At 30.7% G+C, this 21,601-nt stretch overlaps 1 protein-coding gene across 1 annotated transcript in view; it reads right to left on the reverse strand.

The window, feature by feature from the left end:
* LOC107451418 (cubilin) overlaps positions 1 to 21,601 on the reverse strand; it is a 96,309-nt gene that overhangs the window by 34,507 nt on the left and 40,201 nt on the right. The window contains exons 10-17 of the mRNA XM_087153035.1: positions 18,076 to 18,221; positions 17,200 to 17,574; positions 14,227 to 14,370; positions 12,987 to 13,223; positions 10,455 to 10,574; positions 7,185 to 7,457; positions 4,418 to 4,821; positions 2,716 to 2,962 (exon numbers count right to left, since the gene is read on the reverse strand). Of these exons, the coding sequence (XP_087009161.1) occupies positions 2,716 to 2,962; positions 4,418 to 4,821; positions 7,185 to 7,457; positions 10,455 to 10,574; positions 12,987 to 13,223; positions 14,227 to 14,370; positions 17,200 to 17,574; positions 18,076 to 18,221 (1,946 nt within the window). The remainder of the gene's footprint in view (positions 1 to 2,715; positions 2,963 to 4,417; positions 4,822 to 7,184; positions 7,458 to 10,454; positions 10,575 to 12,986; positions 13,224 to 14,226; positions 14,371 to 17,199; positions 17,575 to 18,075; positions 18,222 to 21,601) is intronic.

Here is a 21,601-nt window from a genome sequence, read left to right on the forward strand (position 1 = left end):
TCACAATTTTGATCCTCTGCAGAGGTGATGGCACCCCTGCTTCGGTAGCCCGACGACCTGCCCGCGAAATTGAGCACTTTACGGTAGAACAGTTTAACGAGGACCAATACCGCACACCCTCGGTCCCTCCGCAGACTGATCCGAGAAAGAAATTAAAAAATATTTTTGCGTCTTTTCCAACTATTAAAATAATTTATGAAACAAGTCCATTTTTTAAGGTGCTGATAGTACATGAAAGCATAATAAATTAACTATTGAAAATATTTTTACTAAATCGATATGATTAACACAATATAAATCTTTCTATTACAATGTTGCGATAATAAGTTCATTTCCAGGTGTTGTTAGTTTAATCTTCCATACGCTGCTTTGGAAAATTAATTCTCTTTCCAAGAATAAGGTATCTTAAAAATAGAATAGTAGCCTTGACATTCATTTGATCATCGTTTTCAACATCTCGTGAATGAATTACATAATCCAGGTTCGTGCTAAAATCGGTTATGTTGCCAAATACTAGAAATAAACATTGTCTATTCCTTTGAAATATTTCTTCCGTATCTGAATTAGAAAGTTCCTGCAAATATTTGTTTACTTTTTATGTTTTGTTTGAACACTGAGAGAGCAAAAGATTATGAAATTATACAAAAAAGCATATTTTATCACGGAATTAAATTTTATGTAGATACCTATAGTTGTTGAGAATTTGAAATCTCTTTATATTTAAGCATTTTTAAAATTAAATTAATAAACTATTGAATTTATTTAAATAAATTTAAAATTAAGTTAATAAATTATAGAATTTCTTTAAATATATTCAAAATTTCTTCTGCTTTGAATGATAAGAAAATTTTATTTTCTTAATAAACTTGGTAGCGTCTGACATGAAAATGTCCTAAGAATTAATTTTTTTAATTAATTTGGAAAAACTAAATTATTAATCATTTGATTATAAGATATTAATAAGTTTTATTTGATTATAAAATATCTCTATCCATTTCATTAAAAAATCAGAACTATGTACACGGATCTTTTTTATTTTTTACTTTATTTTATAACCGTCGTTGTAGTACTGCCGACCCAATTTTATGGGTTTGCGACTACTTATGTTCAACTCCGTAGGCCTGTAATTTTGAACCCAATCCAGAAGACAAGGGAACTCCTGGATCGAGTATTGAGAGAAACTTCCCTTCGCGGAGGACATTTTGATGGAGCCAACCCGCATTTGCTTTACATGGAGAGGAAGACCACGAGAACCTCCCCCGGTTAGCCTGACGGCAAGGGGACTCTAACCCATGATCCGTCTACCACTGGGGATATTTCACGTCAGCATTGTGGTCGGTGCAAGCCGGATGTGGAATTCGTATCGACTGGAATTCGAACCCGGTTCGCCTCATTGGAAGGCGAACGCTCTATCCCCTGAGCCATCGCGGCTCATGTACATGGATTGGCAAAATTCTCTGTTTCTTTTTTTCTTGGATGTTGATAATGATTGCTTTCTTGTCTTCTAAACCACATTCGAAATACTTGCATGGCACATAATTTTTAAATTATGCACTTCATTTTTCTACTATATAAACAATGTGAGTTTCATAAGAGATGATAATTACTTTTTAAAACTGCATTACTTAAAAACATAAAATGCATACATTTTAGTCAATAATGTGAATTTGAAAAAACTTAAAAAGAAAAAAAAACTAAGAAAAAAATTCCTTTATATTTTACGTTTTAAATTGTTTTACGTATTTTTTTTTCCATCATGCATGTTTGAATACGAAAAAAAAGATAAATGAATGAAACTTATCATAAAATATAATTTTATATGTCATCTAAAACTGTGGAATGAAACAAATATTTTCTACAAAAACGCAATTGGTATATTGATGTATATTTTATACGAAGTAGGCAAATTATGGTGGTATCATTGATTGAGGAATCCCTTGAAGTATTCAAGAAGTAGACAGGATTATTGCATATTAAAAGAAAGTTTTATTTCGAAAAATATAATTCTTGCCCTGACTTTTTTATAACCTTTTTGCGTTTGCCTTAGGTTTATCTTTATTTTATAACATTCTGTATAACATTCAAATATACACCGAAGAGCCATTACATTATGACCACCCTGCTAATAACATGTAGGACCACCTTTAGCCCTCAAAACTGCTAGCACCCGCCGTGGCATTGATTCCATAAGGTGCTGATAGGTAATCTGAGGTATCTGGTACTAACTGATCCTGCAATTCCCTCACATTGCGAGGGGTAGCGTGGCAGCACGAATTTGGTTTTCCAAGTAGGACCACAAATGCTCTATTGGATTAAGGTCAGGTAAATTTGGGGTCCAAGACATGACTTGAAAGTCACTGGAATGTTCCTCGAACCAATCCATGACGATTTGATCCTTATGACATGGTGCATTATCCAATTGGTAAACACCATCTCCCTCAGGAAAAACTGCTGCCATGAATGGGTTAACCTGGTCTGCAACTATGTTCAAGTAGCTTACAGACTTCACGGATTGTTCTATAAGGATTATGGGTCCTAATGTGTCCCATGAAAACATTGTTCCTGGGCGAGTCCATTGTTATAGATGGAGGGTGATCATAATGTAATGGCTCTTCGGTGTATACGCATAATAGTCTTTCCTATTTCAAATCTTAACAACCAAATGCCTTCTAACTATGTAAACTGAGTTATAGAAGCAATGATTATTTCACTTACTAATCTCATCCTCTTGAAGTGTTCCACAAATTCTTCTTCCATTGATGCTGAGATAATCAAAATGGCAATCATCACTGGGTTCGAGATCAAAGCGTAAAAATACAAGTTTCACCCAACATATGTCATCTGAAGCCTTCTTGACCAAGTAACGACAATTCACACCGTTTGGATATGGCATAGGAAAGTTCACACTCCTGATTTCGAATTCTGGACGTTGAAATGTCCGATCACAGTTTTGGCTGGCCGTCTGAAAAAAAAAGTATGATTAGTCGAAAATTTTTAATCACCTCAATTTACTGAAGCGCTTTGTTTAAACAAAAACTAATGTCTAAAATATCTCGGCAATGACTAACATATCGAGTTAAAAGTATTTCAAGGACAAGTGATTGGAACGAAGATTATGTGCAAGAGATTTCTAGTAATTTTATTGGTAACTCATAGATTGTCAAAAATCCGGATGCACGTTTTACAGATTTAATACCTGGCAATAATCTTCAAATATGTAATTATCTCAATGTTTATGCCTAGAAATTCAGACCACCAACATTTAATTTTGTTTCTCACTATGAAACCAATGGTCTAATATTTTACAGTCAGATAATTTATTATTATAATAACTTAGTTGATAGTCTTTAAATTTTTTAACAGTTAAATTTAATTGCTAAAGATTGTGCTTGATAAATTTGCTATTCGCATAAAAACCGTCAAGATTTTTCATAATGACAAAAGAAAGCTATAAACCAAAAACATATTTTTCGAATAAAAACAGCTGTATTTAAGCTTTTGAGACAGAATTTTTTGATGCATATTTTTCATGCTTCCTTCATCTTTTTGTATTAATTTAGGTCGAAATAAGTGAAAAATATTTTATTTAGCATTTTAATAATTTATGGTTATGAAATACAGTACGAAACACTGGTGTCTTTTTTGGCGTTACAGGTTAAATGTTTCAAACACAGCTCATTTCCAAATAATAATTTTTCAAATTTGCACTTATTTGCAGTAACTAAGAAAAACAGTTAGTCATCATCGAAATTTATTTAATTTATAAAATTAATTACTGATAAACTTTTGAACATAAAAGAAAAAAATTCAACCTAATTTTTATTATGATTTATATTTTAGAAGAAAAATAATTTCGATAACCTAGTAGATTTTTTAGTAACTATTAGAATGCTTTTTGTTATTAAAAAATATCAAAATGTATTTTCTCTTGCAATAAGAGCGTCAAGAAAAAAAATATATAAAAGGAACACCTGTGTGAAGGGTTGCAGCCATAATAAATAAAATAAATAAATGTTATCTGAATAAACTGGTTCTAAAAATTTTGAAACCCAGAAAAAGAATGTCTAAAATGTCATTTAATATTTACTACTACTTAGTTTTCCATTATTTTTACGTTCTTAAAAGAAGTCTTGTTGTTATAAATGGTGAATACACCCGTAGTTTTTTCTATTTTACTTTAAGTGTAAAAAGCAAAATCCAGTTAGTTTTTCTTTAACCCACTGGCTGTTAAGAAAATGGGCAAAATTGGGAAGAATGTTTCTCCCCCATACACTGCTCTCCTATCTATTAACATGAAAAAAACCGGTTCAATATAGAGAAGACTGAGGGTCAAAATACTACTTTTTACGTGCAGAACCATCAGTGGGTTAAACTAAGAAAAAAAAAATGCTTTTAATTGAAAAATCTCAATTGTTACCTGTAAAGTCCTCTGCAACGCTGTTGCTTCGAATATTGGATAATCGACTAAATGCTCATAATCTACATGTCCAGAAGGATAAAGGTAATGTTCTTCCACTGGTGGAGGTTCAGCAACAGGAGGTTCAAAATGTGGTTGGAAATTTGGCTGAAAATTTGGCTGAAAATTCGGTGGCTGTTGTACTGGTAGCTCAAAATGTTGTTGTCCTTTGGGTTGTTGATGCATTGGAAGCTCAAAGTGAGGTTGCATTTTAGGTGATTGCTGAGCAGGGGGTGCACCTTTTATTGCTGATTGAGCATCTGGACATTCTTCTTGTTCAACTTTGATTACAAATCCGGGTCTTGTGTTCGCAGAATCAGAATGAAATACGAATTTTGTTTGGTAATCTCTAAATTCAACCATTTCTATAAAAAAGAAGAGTTATATTTTAAAAAATTGAATTCGGAACTCAGTCTGATTTCATTCTTGCACATCAAACCAGCACTTTTTAGAGTCTGATTGGGAACATTTTGTTCTGAGTTTCCAAAAATTATCACCAGTTAGAGAGTAAAACTATTATAATCGTTACGAATTAACTAGGGGTTAAGCTATTGTATCAGATCACATAATGTGATTATACGCTTTCACTATTAATTACTAGTGTTTCCTTACAGAGATGCTTAATTAACAGTGTTGAATTTGCTTATGCCAAACTTTTTGCAGTTTCAGATTTTTATTCAGATTACGCCAGTTTTATCGCATGTCTTTCTACGACATTCTGAATCTTAAAGCGCGTGTACAATCTGCGTGTATGTGTGTTTTTCACTCGATGGCAGTACTATCAGAGCAGTGAGCCCTCTAATGTTTATGTGTGCCATCATAGGTTGAACTTTTAAAATGTTAACTTTATGCTTTTCACATTTACTCTTATATGTTAAATCAATGGGTTAGAGTCCCCTTGCTGTCAAACTAGCAATGGGAGGGTTTCGTAGTTTCCCTTAGTTACATCAAAAGGTCATCCACGAAGGCTAGTTTCTCCCAATGCTTGATCTAGCAGTTCCCAAGTCTTCTGGGTCGGGTTAATTACAAAGCTAAGGAATTGAACATTGATAGTTGTAAACCCAGAATTGGGTCAGCTCTTCAACGCCGGTTATAAAATATAAAATATTTGTGACGTAAATAAATCACATATTGAATATTCTGTAAAATATGCAGAAATGTCCAAAATAAAAAGCTTAAAATTAGAAAACTATGTACAGCTTAAAAAACTATGAACCAATCCATTGATTCTGGGCAAGCAAGCAGTAGAGATTTAATAAATCAGATTTTGCAAAATTGTTTTATTACAAAAGCGTATATAGGGTTATTTATTATTCCTAGGAGATTTCAGGAAGTTGTAACAATAACAATAACAATATAGAGAATAATAATAATAGTAATAATAACAATATAGAGAATAATAATAATAGTAATAATAACAATATAGAGAATAATAATAATAGTAATAATAACAATATAGAGAAATCAAACCTTGCACTAAATACAGAAACAAACTTGGTTTTATTTAAATCCTTAATGTGTTTTATGTGTGAACAATTGGTCAAACGACATTCATCAATGCGAAAGACCAGTTCCTCCATTCAACATGGTATTATGAAATTGACGGCATGGTAATTCTTTCTTGAGTAACCTTTCTTATGAGGCTATTTATGTAAAAGTTTTATTTTTATTCCATTTGCCGTGCTTTCTACTAGAGCTGCGTGAAAGGATTGCAAGCAATGTCAATATCGTTGATATTATAGTCTTTCATGAAGATTGGCAGAAACTAGATTATCACATTGATGTATGCCTCTTGACCAAGAATCAACATATAGAATAACTAAAGTAACGATTGTGAATAAAATTCGAAATATTTCTGTATTTAGTGCCAATTTTTTTCCTTTCTTTATTTACTATAGCTGTATGATACCCTGTTGAGAATAATGAAAATCCCTTAACGTAACGGTTAAGAAACATGGATGTTTAAAACATTTTTGAAAACTCGTATAGCTTTAATTTTTATTTGTAATGAATGTTTAAAACAGAACATAAATGTTTTTCCACAGTCAATTAACACGTTGAATGCCACGCTAATTTTACATGGCTTGCTCGTCTGGCCACACGGTAAATAACTACAAACTAAATTTTATAGACAGATTTTGCTAGTTTATAAATGGTTTAGCATGACATATCTGAAAAAAGCGGTGAATTATATATGCCTACGAATTGTTTAAAAATAGTGGTGGATAAAAATCTACTAAATTGAATATATTAAACCAAGAATCACAATAATTCAGTAAATTTTGAATAAATTTTCTGCAATTCCATAAAAGAGTGTAAATTTTACAGTTCTATATCATGTTATACACTGTCAGACAGCTGTTTTTCGCGGCCTATGTGAAAGGTCAGTGTCAGCAAGCGGTGGTTGACGCAGCCTAAATGTAATTTCAGTGTCAACCACCGGTGGTTGACGCCGCCTAAATGGAAAGTCCAGTGTCAGCCACTGATGGCTGACGCGGCCTAAATGGAAAGTCCAGTGTCAGCCACCGATGGCTGACGTGGAGTTCAACGTGTTAAGGACAAAATATTCATTCCTATATAATCAATTATCCAATCTTTAAAAGTTATTTTATTTTTAAAAATAATAAAGAGAGATTAAAAACTGCAGTTTGAAAATTTAATCTTTATGAAAATGCTTGCATGAAGCAAATGTTATGATAATATTTATGCCACTGACTAGAACACTTACGAACATGCCCTGCATTCAAGGTGCCACACGTTTTCTGCCCATCAATTTCCAAGTAGTCGTATTCACATCCTTCGCTTGATTCAACATCGAACTGTCGGAATGAGAGTTTGAGCCGACAGATCCGTGGTCCTAATCTCCTAATGGTGTATTTACATTCGACATCAGATGGGTAGTTTTCTGGATGCATGGGACTCAAAATGCTGAAGGCAAGCGATGCGTACAAGCGATCACAGTTTCGTCCTTTTCCTTCCGTCCGTACAGATGGAACTTTAGCTACATTGAAGTAGAATGTTTTCATCAGAGATTAAATTTACGACATTAAGACATAATAATACAATGCGATATCATGCTTATGATATGCAAACACAATGCAACGCCGTATGTAGAATATTCAGACACAAGACTCAATATGTTAGCTTGAATTTTTAAGTATAAAATTTTTAGTTGCATAACATAATGATTTTATATTGTCCGTAAACTTTATATTGACCATAAAATGCATAAAATGACAAATGGCAAAAATGATGCGAGGAAAAATTATAAATAACACTGGGGAAATTTTCTTCTTCTAATGCATGAGATTTTTTAGCCGATTTTGAATATTTTCACGTTGCTGATTTCCAAACTACAACCGGTTTCTCTCCCTAAGCTACAGTTTTTCTTCTAAATGACATTTTTAGTCTAATTTTTGACGAATTCGCAGGTTTAAAAACGTATATAAATGTCGTGTAAATGTTGTGACAGACACCAAGGGGAGTTAAGAAAAAATAATCAGGATTAAAATTGTATGACTACCCATATACTCGGGAATGTCGTTATATGCGGGTTGGGGCGCTTCATGTTATGAACTGTTTCTTTGTGTGCCTCTGAACAGTTCATAATGGAAAAGAGCTCTTTATTGCAAACGTAGACATAAGCATGGAACCCAATGTAATTTTAATCCTGATGATGTGCCTTAACTTTCCTAGAAGTTAGTCACAACATTTATGCGACCCCCTCTTATATATAACGTTTTTAAATTTGTGTATTAATAATAGACTAAAAATGTCACAAGAAAAAATTGGAGCTTTCTAAGCAAACAAGTTTTAGATTTGAAATCCTCACATCTGAATTAGTCAAGGCCAAGTATTTGAATAATTTCATCAGAAAATTTGTTCCCCAGTGTGATGAGAGATAATTTATCTGATGAATTGAATAAAATTTTTAGTTACAGAATGAATAAAGCTTCGTAATTTTCTTATTAATTGTAAATTGCATTAAAAAGTATATAGCAAATTGTGCATTCAACTTTATTGGTAGTGTAAAGTTAGATTTTTTACTCTTGCGTTTTTACGAAAATTTTTTAATTTCTCTTTTCCTGTATTACTGTAGAGCATACACTGTAAAAAACGGTATTGCAATCTCGAAATTGAACAAAAATTTGCCAAAATAGCTCCTAAAAATATAGTTCAATTTGAAAACCTCGTGTATTCATTACTGAGTATAGTGACATGTTCAAAATGATCAATAATGTTCAATAATTAATACATGGTCAATAAGACATGTTTGATAATGAAAACATGGGTTTTTCAAGTACGACTATATTTATTTTGGAGCCATTTGAGCACATTTTTGCTCAATTTTGAGAAACCTTTTTTTATAGGGTAAGTTTTTTTTGCTGTTAATAAACTTGAATTATGTAAGATATGGGTTAAAAAATTCTGATTATACTAAAATAATTTTTGTATGGCAGCAGATATAGTGTAAAAATGATATCTAAATTAAGCTAACGAAGGGGGAATCCGCTTATATATTTAAAATGCGGCTATAGAAACATAGATGCTTTTAAGTGAGACATGAAAAAGTAAAAAAAATAAATGAATAAATTTCCGAAGTTGTAGAACATATCATTATAAGGACTCTTTTTTGTACATTTTTAAGAAAATAGAACGCTTGAAACATGCCTGTTTGGGACATTATTTAAAAAAAAAAGACGAAAAAAAAGAGACAACGAAATAAAAAAAAGAAAGAAAAAAACATGCATAAGTTTAAAAAAAAAATTTTAAATAAAAAGGAAGAAAAAGGGAGAAAAATAAGCGTGTTTAGAGACAGAGAGAACAAGATTATTTATCAGACTAAACAGTATAGACATAACAGTTAAAAATAAAATTACTCTTTTTTTCGCATTTCCTGCAGTCAATGTCTTCGATCAATCTAGATATAATAAAGCAAATGTTTTTAAGATTTCATTCACAAAATTAAAATAAACTGAGTGGTTTTACGCAATAAAACCACTATGCAATTCAGTTCTTGTATTTCGTATCTTTAACTTACATACAGATAAGTTACATACACAGTAAGCTGCCAGGGCATTGCGTAGGGGGTATTACTATATATATATATATATATATATATATATATATATATATATATATATATATATATATATATATATATATATATATATATATATATATATAAATTTTTTTTCTCCCAATGGCTGGCACTGATCTTTATTCGTTTCGCCTTAGAAGATGCCACAGTTGTTACTCATTTCGCGTTACCCAGTGGGCACCTGTGAACCAAAGTCACGGAGACGAGTAACATTGCCCACGCCACACTGCCACTACCCGTTTATAGGGTGGGCCACATTCATACATCACACACAACAAAGGACAACACAAGAGAGAGAAACATCCATGCCCAGTACGGGCATGCAACCATTGAACCTGCAGCCATTGGCTAACCGCTCGGTCACTTAACCGGCATGCATGCATATACATATATATATATATATATATATATATATATATATATATATATATATATATATATATATATATATATATATATATATATATATATATATATATATATATATATATATATATATATATATATATATATATATATATATATATATTGATTATAACCATCCTCAGTCAATTGGTACTTACGTGAATTTTTAAGGTATTTACAATTTATATCAATTAATGAATTACTTTTATGAAATTAAACATTTGTTATATAGATCAGCAATGTTTTAAAGAGTATGTGCGTAAAAGAAACCATTTAAACCTTTGGAGCTGAATTTCAGAAGAATGCTTGATGCACGTAAGAGGTACTAGCTTAAGGAAATTATGGCGTGAAGAAGTTTGTTTCAAATAATATATGTGCTTACTAAAAATAAACTGTAATAAAATCCACAAATACACAAAAATATTTTAATCTACAGTATGATTATGGATATTTAGTTAAAATAAATGCAAATGTAAGACTTGCATTACCTACCAAGAGCTGGTGAACAGGGTAGCTGTTTGTACACTGCATAAAATCCTTTGTCAGATATGGAATCATCGCTTTCGAAAGTAACATTAACTTCTCTTGGATATCCATAAAATGTCAAAGTTCCTGTCAAGATAAAAATGCTTATAAGTTAAAATGTAAATAAAAATTTTAATATTAAAATCCTTTGTCAGATATGGAATCATCGCTTTCGAAAGTAACATTAACTTCTCTTGGATATCCATAAAATGTCAAAGTTCCTGTCAAGATAAAAATGCTTATAAGTTAAAATGTAAATAAAAATTTTAATATTAAAATCCTTTGTCAGATATGGAATCATCGCTTTCGAAAGTAACATTAACTTCTCTTGGATATCCATAAAATGTCAAAGTTCCTGTCAAGATAAAAATGCTTATAAGTTAAAATGTAAATAAAAATTTTAATATTAAAATCCTTTGTCAGATATGGAATCATCGCTTTCGAAAGTAACATTAACTTCTCTTGGATATCCATAAAATGTCAAAGTTCCTGTCAAGATAAAAATGCTTATAAGTTAAAATGTAAATAAAAATTTTAATATTAAAATCCTTTGTCAGATATGGAATCATCGCTTTCGAAAGTAACATTAACTTCTCTTGGATATCCATAAAACGTCAAAGTTCCTGTCAAGATAGAAATGCTTATAAGTTAAAAGGTAAATAATAATTAAAAAACTGTGGAGCGTAACGTGTTAAACTTAAAACATTAATTGCAAAAATATTAGTAACAGGAAGATAAATGTAAGATACAATCTGAAAAAGGGAAATAGGCAATGATGGTATTAGTATCAATTTGTAATATCAACGAAAATGACCATAGAACACAAACGAGGGCAATGAATGATAATCATTTAATTTTAAATACTTATTTAGGAATTTTTTTTGAAATCAGAAAAAAAAACGAATCCGGTAGATGATATTTGCGTATGTATACGCCATTAAATTCCTAAAGGGAAATTTTCAAGTGTAACTCACCTGTAAAATTGTTTGACATCATATAATTAAAAATGCATGTGAGTAATATAGTAGGCCACTTTTTTTCTATGTGTGGCCAAACAGTTTTTATTGTTTCCAAATGGGTACTTTGCAAGTTTTCGAAATTTTCACTAGATAACGTACTATGTTCTGATGTCTGCTTGAAGCTCATCCAGCTTTAGATCCATGGGTGCTTGTATGATGGGGAAGTAAAAGCAAGAACTCGGTGATGGTTCTTCCACTTCTAATAGTGGAATGTAATAATGTAATAATTTTCTTCCAATGGTTCTTCTACTTCCACTTCACTACTTCCACTACTTTCCAATGTTCCGGTGTCTGTTTGAAACCCACCCAGCTATAGATCCATTGGTACCAGTTTGTGGAGAGGAGGTAAAGGCAAAAAATGTGATGGTTCTTTTACTTCTAATGATGGAATCTAATAATCTTTTTCTAATGTTTCTTCCACCTCCACTAGATAGTGCACAGTGTTTCTATGTTTGCTTGAAACCCACTCAGCTTCAGATCCATGGGCACCAGCTTGTCAAGGAAGTAAAGGCAGAATACCATACATCGTCGATGACGGTTCTTCTACTTCTAATAACTGTGCTGGAACTCGGGTTCTGAAAAAGCTTTTTTCTGATCGGTTACGGATTTTGAAGTGTTTTAATATCAATTATTATTTAGGACGCATTTGGGCATTAGGACACAATTGTATCTTAAAATAACGACTTTTTAGATTACTTTTCTATTTCTAGAAGAGGGAAAGCTAGCTCAAAAAAGAATAAAATCAGGTGAGTAAAGAGTTTAAGAAACCACAAAAATGTGTTTACTGATCAAAAACACATTTATTGTCATTACTGTGTGAAAAGATGTTTAAGGTTCTTGATTACAGGCATGATCCTTTTTCGAAGTTTAAGTTAAATTCGTTTCTCAAATTCTGATGTTTTTTGGCGTGATACAAATCCAATTGATTCCTAAAAATTAAGATCTCGGATTCTGTCAACATTTCCATCCGCTCTTGCAGTTAAAGTCCTTTCACCACACGATTCTCTTGCTTTTGAAAATACCGTAAACAACTGTAAAACACAGCACTTGTCTCCATAAGCCCCATAAAAGACTCAATAGCAACCTACCCATGTCTGAAGCAAAATGTGATAACGAACCATTGCACAATATTAATGTCACTTATTTTTAGAACACACTACAGAAACTGATTTATTAAGACAAATGATTTTGGACAACCACATACATTAATCTACTGAGTCTACATTTCTTTTGCATGAGAGGTTTATCTACTTCCTCACCTAATTTGGTGGGCCCCGGATTACCAGATCGAACGTTAAAGCACCAAATCTTATAATTTAATTATTTACGCACTTCGAATAACCACGTGGTTATACCTTGATACCTCTTTTGTAACTATAGCTAAGGCCGTTCAATAGTTAAGAAAGTGGATACGGATTTTATGTGTTTAATTCTTGTTGTATATTATTTCTTCATTTGAAATTTGTAATAGTTTCCTTACTTTTTTGCCCAAGCAGTTGAGGACCACAATACTTAATGCCGTTGATACGCACGAAGTCTGTTTCACACAGAGCATTCTCAGCATGTAGTGCAAACTCCAGGAATTGGAAAGAGACTCTGCAATGATTAGGTTCAGCCACGAAACTGTAAACACATCTACGTGATTCTGGATAAGGCTCAGGAAATCCTGGACTTTGAAATGTGCCACTAGAATTTGTGAAGGTCATATCACAACCTCCTGCAAAATAATAACCCAGCTTGAATTAGTAAACGAATAAAATACTTAAACGAAATTATAGTAATTTAATTTTAAATTTCAAAGTTAAAGCAAGATGTAATTGAGATTAGGTCTGTTTAAAAATAATAGCAAAATTAGATTTAAGGTTTTTCTTTGAAAGCTCACAAATTTTTTTTTAAAAATAATAATGAGCCATTTTCATAGGTGTTGTTTGTAACAGTTACTGCCATATTTAAGTGCAATCCACTTTCAGACAACTGTTTTTTTCCACTGCTTACAAGAAGAACTGCAAAAATTTTTTTAAAATGAAAAGCGTTTGTAAGTTATATTTTTAACCATTGAAAAATTAATTCAACACATTGATATTCGGGCCCATAAAAATTTATGAAAGTTGAGAATTATTCATCGATTTGAGCGAAATTCTGCCAAATTGTCAATTTTTTAAAAGTTTATTAACGTTAAAGTAAAGTTAATACAAGTTTTAAAAAATAATAATAAGACTTAAAAAACATCGATCTGAAAAAAAATATTACATAAGCATAGGATATTTGCAATTTGTTATTTTTCACTGATAAGGTGGTTTAAAATTACAAAAACATGCTTACATATTATTCAAAAGGCCTTTAAGAATTTTTATTCAGTATTTATATTTAAGTACAATTTTATTAGTTTTTTGATGAATGTGCCTACTCATTTTCATGATCATTGTATATTAATTAATTTTTATGTACAATGATCATAAAAATAATCCTTTAATACCTTTAATTAAATACCTTTAATTTTTTTTAAAGTTCATCATAACAAAATATGATAGACATGAGTTCATGAAATTACATTGCTAATTTTTCAATATATAACATTAACTGAAGATGCAATAATAATAAGTGCTTGGATTTCGGAGCATTTGAAATATGTATATGAAAGTATTTACACAAATTGGAAATTAAAATAGTGTACTTTTTAAATTATGATTTTGAGGTAAATAACTTGAAATACACTTCACCAATTTTTCTCGGCGGGGGAGTTTTTTGATCAGGTAATGGTGCACAGTCCATCTGTTGTCCGCGAATGTGAAATCCTGGACGAGAGGTAGCTGCATCTGAATGAAATTCGAAGACAACATCTTGACCTTCAAAGGGTATTATACCTAAAAGTAATTAAAGATATTTACACAAGTTTCACACAGGTATTAATTGTTTTAAAAATGGAGTGGAAATGGAACAAATATCGAAACTTTAATATGCCTGGCACGACTCCCTATATTATTTATCAGAGAAAATAGATCTATATGAGAGATCAATGCTGGCATATTTGCTCTAGTAACGTTAAGTCTTCTCATAACGTGGGTTCGATCCCATATCTGCAGAAGACTCCCGTGCAGTAACATTTTTTAATAGATTTCTTATTGTTTTAGCTCGTCCGATCATCACATCACTAATAAAATTAAAATTTTTTTTTTGGTTTATGATTAAATATAGAATAATATTGAAACTCTTGTTGTCTACATAACATTAAAAATTTAAGTATAAATAAATAATGATGAAATATTATTTTACCGATTCAATTGTAACAATAAAATGCTACTAATCCCAACAGAACGAGAAAAATTTACTCAATTTAAAAAGTCGTGTACTTAAAATTTAATTCTCAGCCGAAAAAATGGCACTTTTAGTTTCAAAATTAACTATAATTATTTTCAAGTCATATGAATTTATTTTTTTACCCCACCTCACCTTAAAAAAATTTCTTGACTATAATTATTTTCAAGTCATATGCATTTATTTTTTTACCCCACCTCATCTTAAAAAAATTACTTGACTATAATTATTTTCAAGTCACATGCATTTATTTTTTTTACCCCACCTCACCTTAAAAAAATTACTTGACTATAATTATTTTCGAGTCATATGCATTTATTTTTTTACTCCACCTCAAAAAAAAGTACTTGGAATTAACTCTTAAATAATATAGAAACTGTTGTTACCTGCATCAAATCAATAAATTTAAAAATGAAGAGACAATAAAGGAATATTATTAAACCATTTAACTGTAATAATGTAATATTATTATTTTAATAAAATTTTTTTTTTTACTCTTTTTAAAATGCTACATGCTAAATTTTTCAGTGGAGGAGATGACAGAAAATTTTGTCAGAATTAACATAATAAAATTTTCCTTATATGCGCTTGATCTATCATTCTTCTTCTCATAAAAAAATATCATTTGTGAGCAAATAATATTGAAACATCATTGTTTGCATGAAGTAAAAAAATTTAAAAAAAATTAATAACAATTAAAAATTTTTTAATAATGTATCGATTGCATTTTTTCCCGAATTTAAAATTGGACAAAAAACATTAGTTTAGGTATTATTTACAGCTTAACAACAGATGGCAGCATCATACGATTTTGCTTTTCTTCTCTTTATTAGTATAGTCCTAGAAAATGTTTAAATTTCATAAAAATATTCGGAAATTAAATATTCTTAAAGAAATATTTTTTCAAAACTTTTTCTCCAAATAAAAGCTGAAAAAAAGGAAACATTCGTACAATTTGAATAATTAAAAGTGATTTCATTTTTCATAATTTTAATTATATACATATTGTGTTTTATTTTAAAATTTGTATACGTAATTTATATCCTGTGAAATTTTTCCTGCTTGCAATCTTACAAAAATGCAAAGAAATTTTAACCAGTAATAATTATTCTAATATTTTTAATTAAGATTAGGTTTTACTATTAATGAACCATGCATGCTTATAGAAAATACAATAAGTATGTAATGCTCTGAGAGTGAAATTTTTCTTTTAAATAACTTCTTGAAAAGATTGTTCATATAAGCACTTTCAACTATGCAATTAAAATTAAAAAAAAAAAAAAAATTCGTATTTTTTTGTACCATCATAATTTATCAATAGCAAGTTCTATTTTAAATGTGTAAGCAAAATAGAATGTGTTAAAGTAGTCCCAATAAATTCCTCTGCCGGCAGCTAATTACAGACGTTGGACTTTTCATCAAATTACCAAAGGGTCCCCAAATTAGACAGTTGGACCAAAACAGTCCCCAGCCGTGGCCCCATTTTTACTCGTAATTGTAGACCTGACATGCCAAAAAGTATATGCTGCTGCTTACATTTAAATATTTAAAACGTAAGTTAATTTTAGATAACAATAATCATGAAAAGAAAATCAATAACTTATAGTCAGAATGAAATTAAACGTGTAAACTGTAATTAACAATCGGAATTTTGTCCTGAAAACAAGTAATGTCCTCTGTCGATATAAATATCTTCCTCGTTGGATACTTTTGAAAAGAAAATTTCCTTGGACAGAGCTACAATATGTTGGTATGATGAACAAATTAGTTAACAAACAGAGATTTTTTTAGCATTATGCTTTTCTTCAAAGTTAAAACCTCCTAACTATAAAACTAAAACTTTAAAATTTTCGAATGAAAAATAGTTTTGAGAGATATTTTTTAAAATTTGGAGGTGAAGTATAACCTTTTTAGTGAGAAAATATTTTTCTATCCAAGCTTATTAGCATTATGCTTTTCTTAAAAGTTAAAATCTCCTAACTATAAGAACTAAAACCTTTAAAATCTTCGAATGAAAAATAGTTTTGAGAGATAATTTGGAGGTGAAGTATAACTCTTTTAGTGAGAAAATAGTTTTCTATTCAAGCGTATTATATTTTGAACCCACAACCAACGAGTCACAAAATAATAAATAAGAGAAGCACATTCATAAGGAAATGGTTTAGTTAGACAGGAGCTGCTTTTTTCCTTTTAAAAATAATTTTTTTTAGAGAAAGGGGCCTTTGTAAAGCATTCCTACGTCAGCCTGGTGGTCGGTCAGGGTTGTTGGTCTTGGATTTAGTGATTTGTGCGTGCCTAGTTGTCTTTGATCATCTCCTAACGTACGTACCATGAATTTTGGGACACCTTGTATATTCGAAAACAATAAACTGACTTACGCTTTAAGTTAGTAGGATATATTCCACAAAGTCTTTCCTCTTGTACTTTAAGATAATCATATTGGCAACCATCACTGGCTTCAACATCAAACGTCAGAAAGGTCATTTCAATGGCGCAGACACCCGGATGTGCTTTTGAGACAGTATAGACGCACCTGAGGTGAGTATCATAATTATTGGGATGGTTGTCACTGCGAATCTCAAAGGTTGCTGTTGAGAAGTGCAAATCACAGGGTTTGGAGGGTGGCACTGGTGGCTCAGTTGTGGCAGCTGAACAGTCGACTTGCTGAACACGAATCATGAATCCCGGCCTAGAAGTTCCTGAATCTGTATGGAATGTAAGCTGTTTCTCATAATCTTGGAATAAGTACGTTCCTGAAAAGTATTTTCAGAAAAGCACATTTAATAGCATGAAACCAAATTTAAAATCATGAACAGTTTGGTCCTAGAAAAAAAATTTGGATTAATTACTGAGTTATTTTTTTGGCTCTTTTTGAAGTTGATATATGCACTTTATTAATTTGAATTTAGTTGACCGATCTGTTAAAAAAGAATCGAAATTTTACTTACATGAAAAAAATCTAATCATTTCATAATTGCTGCTATTTACAAAGAAATAAACATTTAAATATTTTAATTTTACGGTAGTTTGTAGAGTTCTTGAACTAATTAAAATTCTAAAATTTACAACCAGTTTCGGCACATTTATGTTTTTAGGTCAATTGGCATAAATTAATGTGTTAAATTGTGTTTTCTGAAAGATAGCACGTAACACACGAATTAGACGGACATCTTATTTTCTTTAAGATAACAAAATAATGAGTCCTTTCTTTCTTTCCAGGAATGCATAGAAAAGAAAGAAAATAAAAAGCTTACTTGTGGTATTTTCAATAAGACCACAAATTTTTTCTCCGTTTATGGACAGGTAATCATATTCGCAATCGCTGCTTGATTCGACATCAAATTTTAAAAATTCCATTTCCAAACGACATATATTTTCATCACTTCTCCTGATAATGTACCTAGGAAAACAAAAGAGCGATTTAGTTTCACTTACAAATTACACTCAAGAGTATTAAAATCTAACAAAAATTAAACTGTTACATTAAAACATTTACATATACTATGTTCTCCAAAATTCGACAGCAAAATTCTTTTTTTTATCCCATTAAAACATGTGATGAGGGCATCAAGAGAGGCAAAACTTATTATAAAACATGCGGTTAGCAAACCTCAATGGGAAAGTAAAAATCGGAAAAAAAAAAAAAAACAAAAAAAAAAAAACTACTCAAGACAGGTTACGATGTCATGCTGAAAAACAACTACAAAAAATATTAAAAACTTTCTAATTAGAAAACATTGATTTGTTTAGTTATTGCAAGAGTTGTTCAAAGTGGCACACGTTGATATCATTGCACATTCTACAACGTTGCAGAAATGATTCCTGAATTTGTTTGAAGATGCAATGTGTGCTTTTGATCACTGCATAAGTGACGACCATCCATGCTATGAGATCTCCCGGTGTCTCCACAAGCGTTATGTAAATTAGTGATATAAAGTGACTCCATACGAAAGAACTCACATGAATTGAGATCCGGCGAACGCGGAGGCCATGCACTGGAAGCCGGGTGTCCTATCCACTTTTTTTGGAATGCCGCATGGTGGTGATTACGCACCTGAAGGGCATAAGGTTCATGCATGAGGTGCAGAGGTTCCATTATGCATAAACTCATATTGCATTATGTCCGGCAAAACTTTGCTGCAAATCAGGGAGGGCATGTTACATAGAAACAGATTCAGAGCCGTCAAGCGTTTTTGGTTTGTGACTCCGTGTTCTGTGGTTGTAAAGATATTTTCAAGAAATGAGAATTATGTTTGAATATTTTTATTACTTACATATATTACAGTATTTGTTTGCAATGGGTCTATGAATAGGTCCATTGTTTTTAATTATTTTATTTAGTTCTTTCCTTTTAAGCATTAAAAATATATATTTTGGATATTGTAACGTACCTAAAGAATGATATTAAGGTTGTTTAAAAAAATAGAATACTAGTGTAATAGCATCAGAATTACAACATCCACAACAATGCAGTCATTTAGGGTTATAAAAGAAACTCTGCCCCACAGACTGCGTGCAATTGATAAACCAGTTGACATGTGAGCTGTTAAAGAGTGTATATAGGTGCTTAAAGAAATATGCCCTCAAAACAGAGCAATGCGTTGTAGTACGATTTTTCCAGGGAAATGGTTCACAATGCTCACAATGAGCTGTCGTTTAACGATAACCTAATATTTTTTTTTGTTCAGGAACGAATGTTCTCTTTATTTATAGATATATGTAACCAAGTCTAGAATCCCAGTAAGACAACGAAATTATAACCTCGTTTTAATAATTCTACGATATACGAGTATATCATAAAATATAGCACGACTTATTTTCTATGAGGCGCTTTTTCTTAACTTTCTAAGCACTGCAATGTTTATTGTACAGTTCCTCTACCAAAGTAACTGTACAGATACCATCAGTCGAATACTTCAATTATCCCTAATAAATTTTTAGCAGCACGAAATTCGTTAGAGATCTCGTCAGTGTTTGTTTGTTTGACCTGGGTCTTGGTAGTTTCAATATTGATGTACTCCCTTTACAGAAACTTTTATTCCCTTTTATTCACAAACCATTGTTCTACACAGAATTCGTCATAAAGAGCAATCATTCGACAATAAAGGTTCTCCCTTAGTACTAAAAATCATGCTACTACGTAATATACAGAGACCAGTCACTTTAACATGACATTACCTTCACTTTAAATGCTCTCATGAGATAGGGTCAATCAGTTTTATGCAATCCCTTGTGCACTTTTTTCTTATCTTAGTTTATAACTCTAATATATTAGGGCAATTTTCAATTATCTCTTATTAGGATAATGCTTAATATTTGTGTATTAGTATTCATACGAGTCTATTTAATGAAGCAGCTATATAATTCAGTTTTCAAGTGAAAATATCATTTTTTTAAGAAAAGTAAACACTCAATGTAGAACTGTTTCACAGTTATTAAGATTGCCTAGTAGTGTTTGTAGAGACTATAGAGTACAATACGTAAGATCATTGTTTAAAATTAAACAATTCACATTTTTTTAATATAATTTTAGTTAAAAGTCGAATATGAGTTTCTGTTTCACATTCTTGATTCTTGGAAAGGTCTCAACGGCTATCAACTTTTCTAAATAAGTAGTCTGCGTAACAATGGACAATTACAGTAAATTTTTTAAAAAATTTTAATGCATTCAGAATCTTTCAAAACTCCTAGAAAACATTTATTTCTTTCCTAAGAAGGCTATTTATTTAGTTATTTTTAATCAAAAAACGCTTACTTCCGTTTTCACCAGAAACGGGGAGTGACGTGATTATTCAGGAACTGACTTCACACGTGTCAATCTGCCGTTCACTTACAATCGCTGTGCTGTGAAAGCCAATACGTTCTTGCTTTCATTTGAATTTTCGTAATTTAATGCAGCTATTTTAGATGGTCAATAATTCTCCGTATAAAAAATTGCACTTAATAAAAATGTGGGTTTAATATAACGTATTTTTATAATGTTTAATTTCAATGGTACCCACTGAAACATTGTTAATAGTTGACAAAATTTTCCAGCTCTGAATATTTAAGAATTTTTTAGTTCAATAAAAAAAAGTGTGCGGTATTGCTTATTAAATGATGCGTTATAAATATAAAATGACTTCGTTTTTTTCATTTTTTTTTCATTTGTTTTTCATTTTTTTAACCATATTAATCTTTGTGTACTTTAAATTCATTTTGAAGATTTATTTTCATCTTAAATGAAAGAAATGTTGGATCAATTTTTTATGTAGAATTAATAGTTTTATATTTTAAAATGTAGGAAAGCTTAAGTTATTGATAATTTTTATTTATTTATTCTAGCGTGAATTTAAAGCATGTCTTCAGTATAACGGTAGCCCTTTAAAAAACTTGTGATCCCAGCAAAAACTTTAAATTAATTCCTTCAACAAATAAAAAATTAAAGTTAAAAGAAACAAAATTTATATATTCCAGTAGATTTTATTAACTTTATTTTAATTACCTTAATCTATGTTATAAGAGTATTTGAAATAAAGTATATGCACTTATTTAGTTCTTTATTACAGAAACAGGAATTAAATTTTATAAATGTATATAAAAATAATTTTCGGCCATAACAAAGTTTCTATTTACTCAAAGAATAAAAATATTGAGAAAAAATATCAACATTACTGTTTATTTTTAAATTATTTAATAAATAATAAAGAATGTGCATTAGAATTTCTTTCCATTTTGTATAAGTTAATTTTTAATTATTGTTCTTTAGCTTTAGTGAAACAAAAACTTCCAGCTTAATGA

This window comes from Parasteatoda tepidariorum, chromosome 10 (genome assembly GCF_982258835.1).
Source record: "Parasteatoda tepidariorum strain Cologne lab strain chromosome 10, Ptep-v5.0, whole genome shotgun sequence".
Lineage (NCBI taxonomy): Eukaryota > Metazoa > Arthropoda > Arachnida > Araneae > Theridiidae > Parasteatoda > Parasteatoda tepidariorum.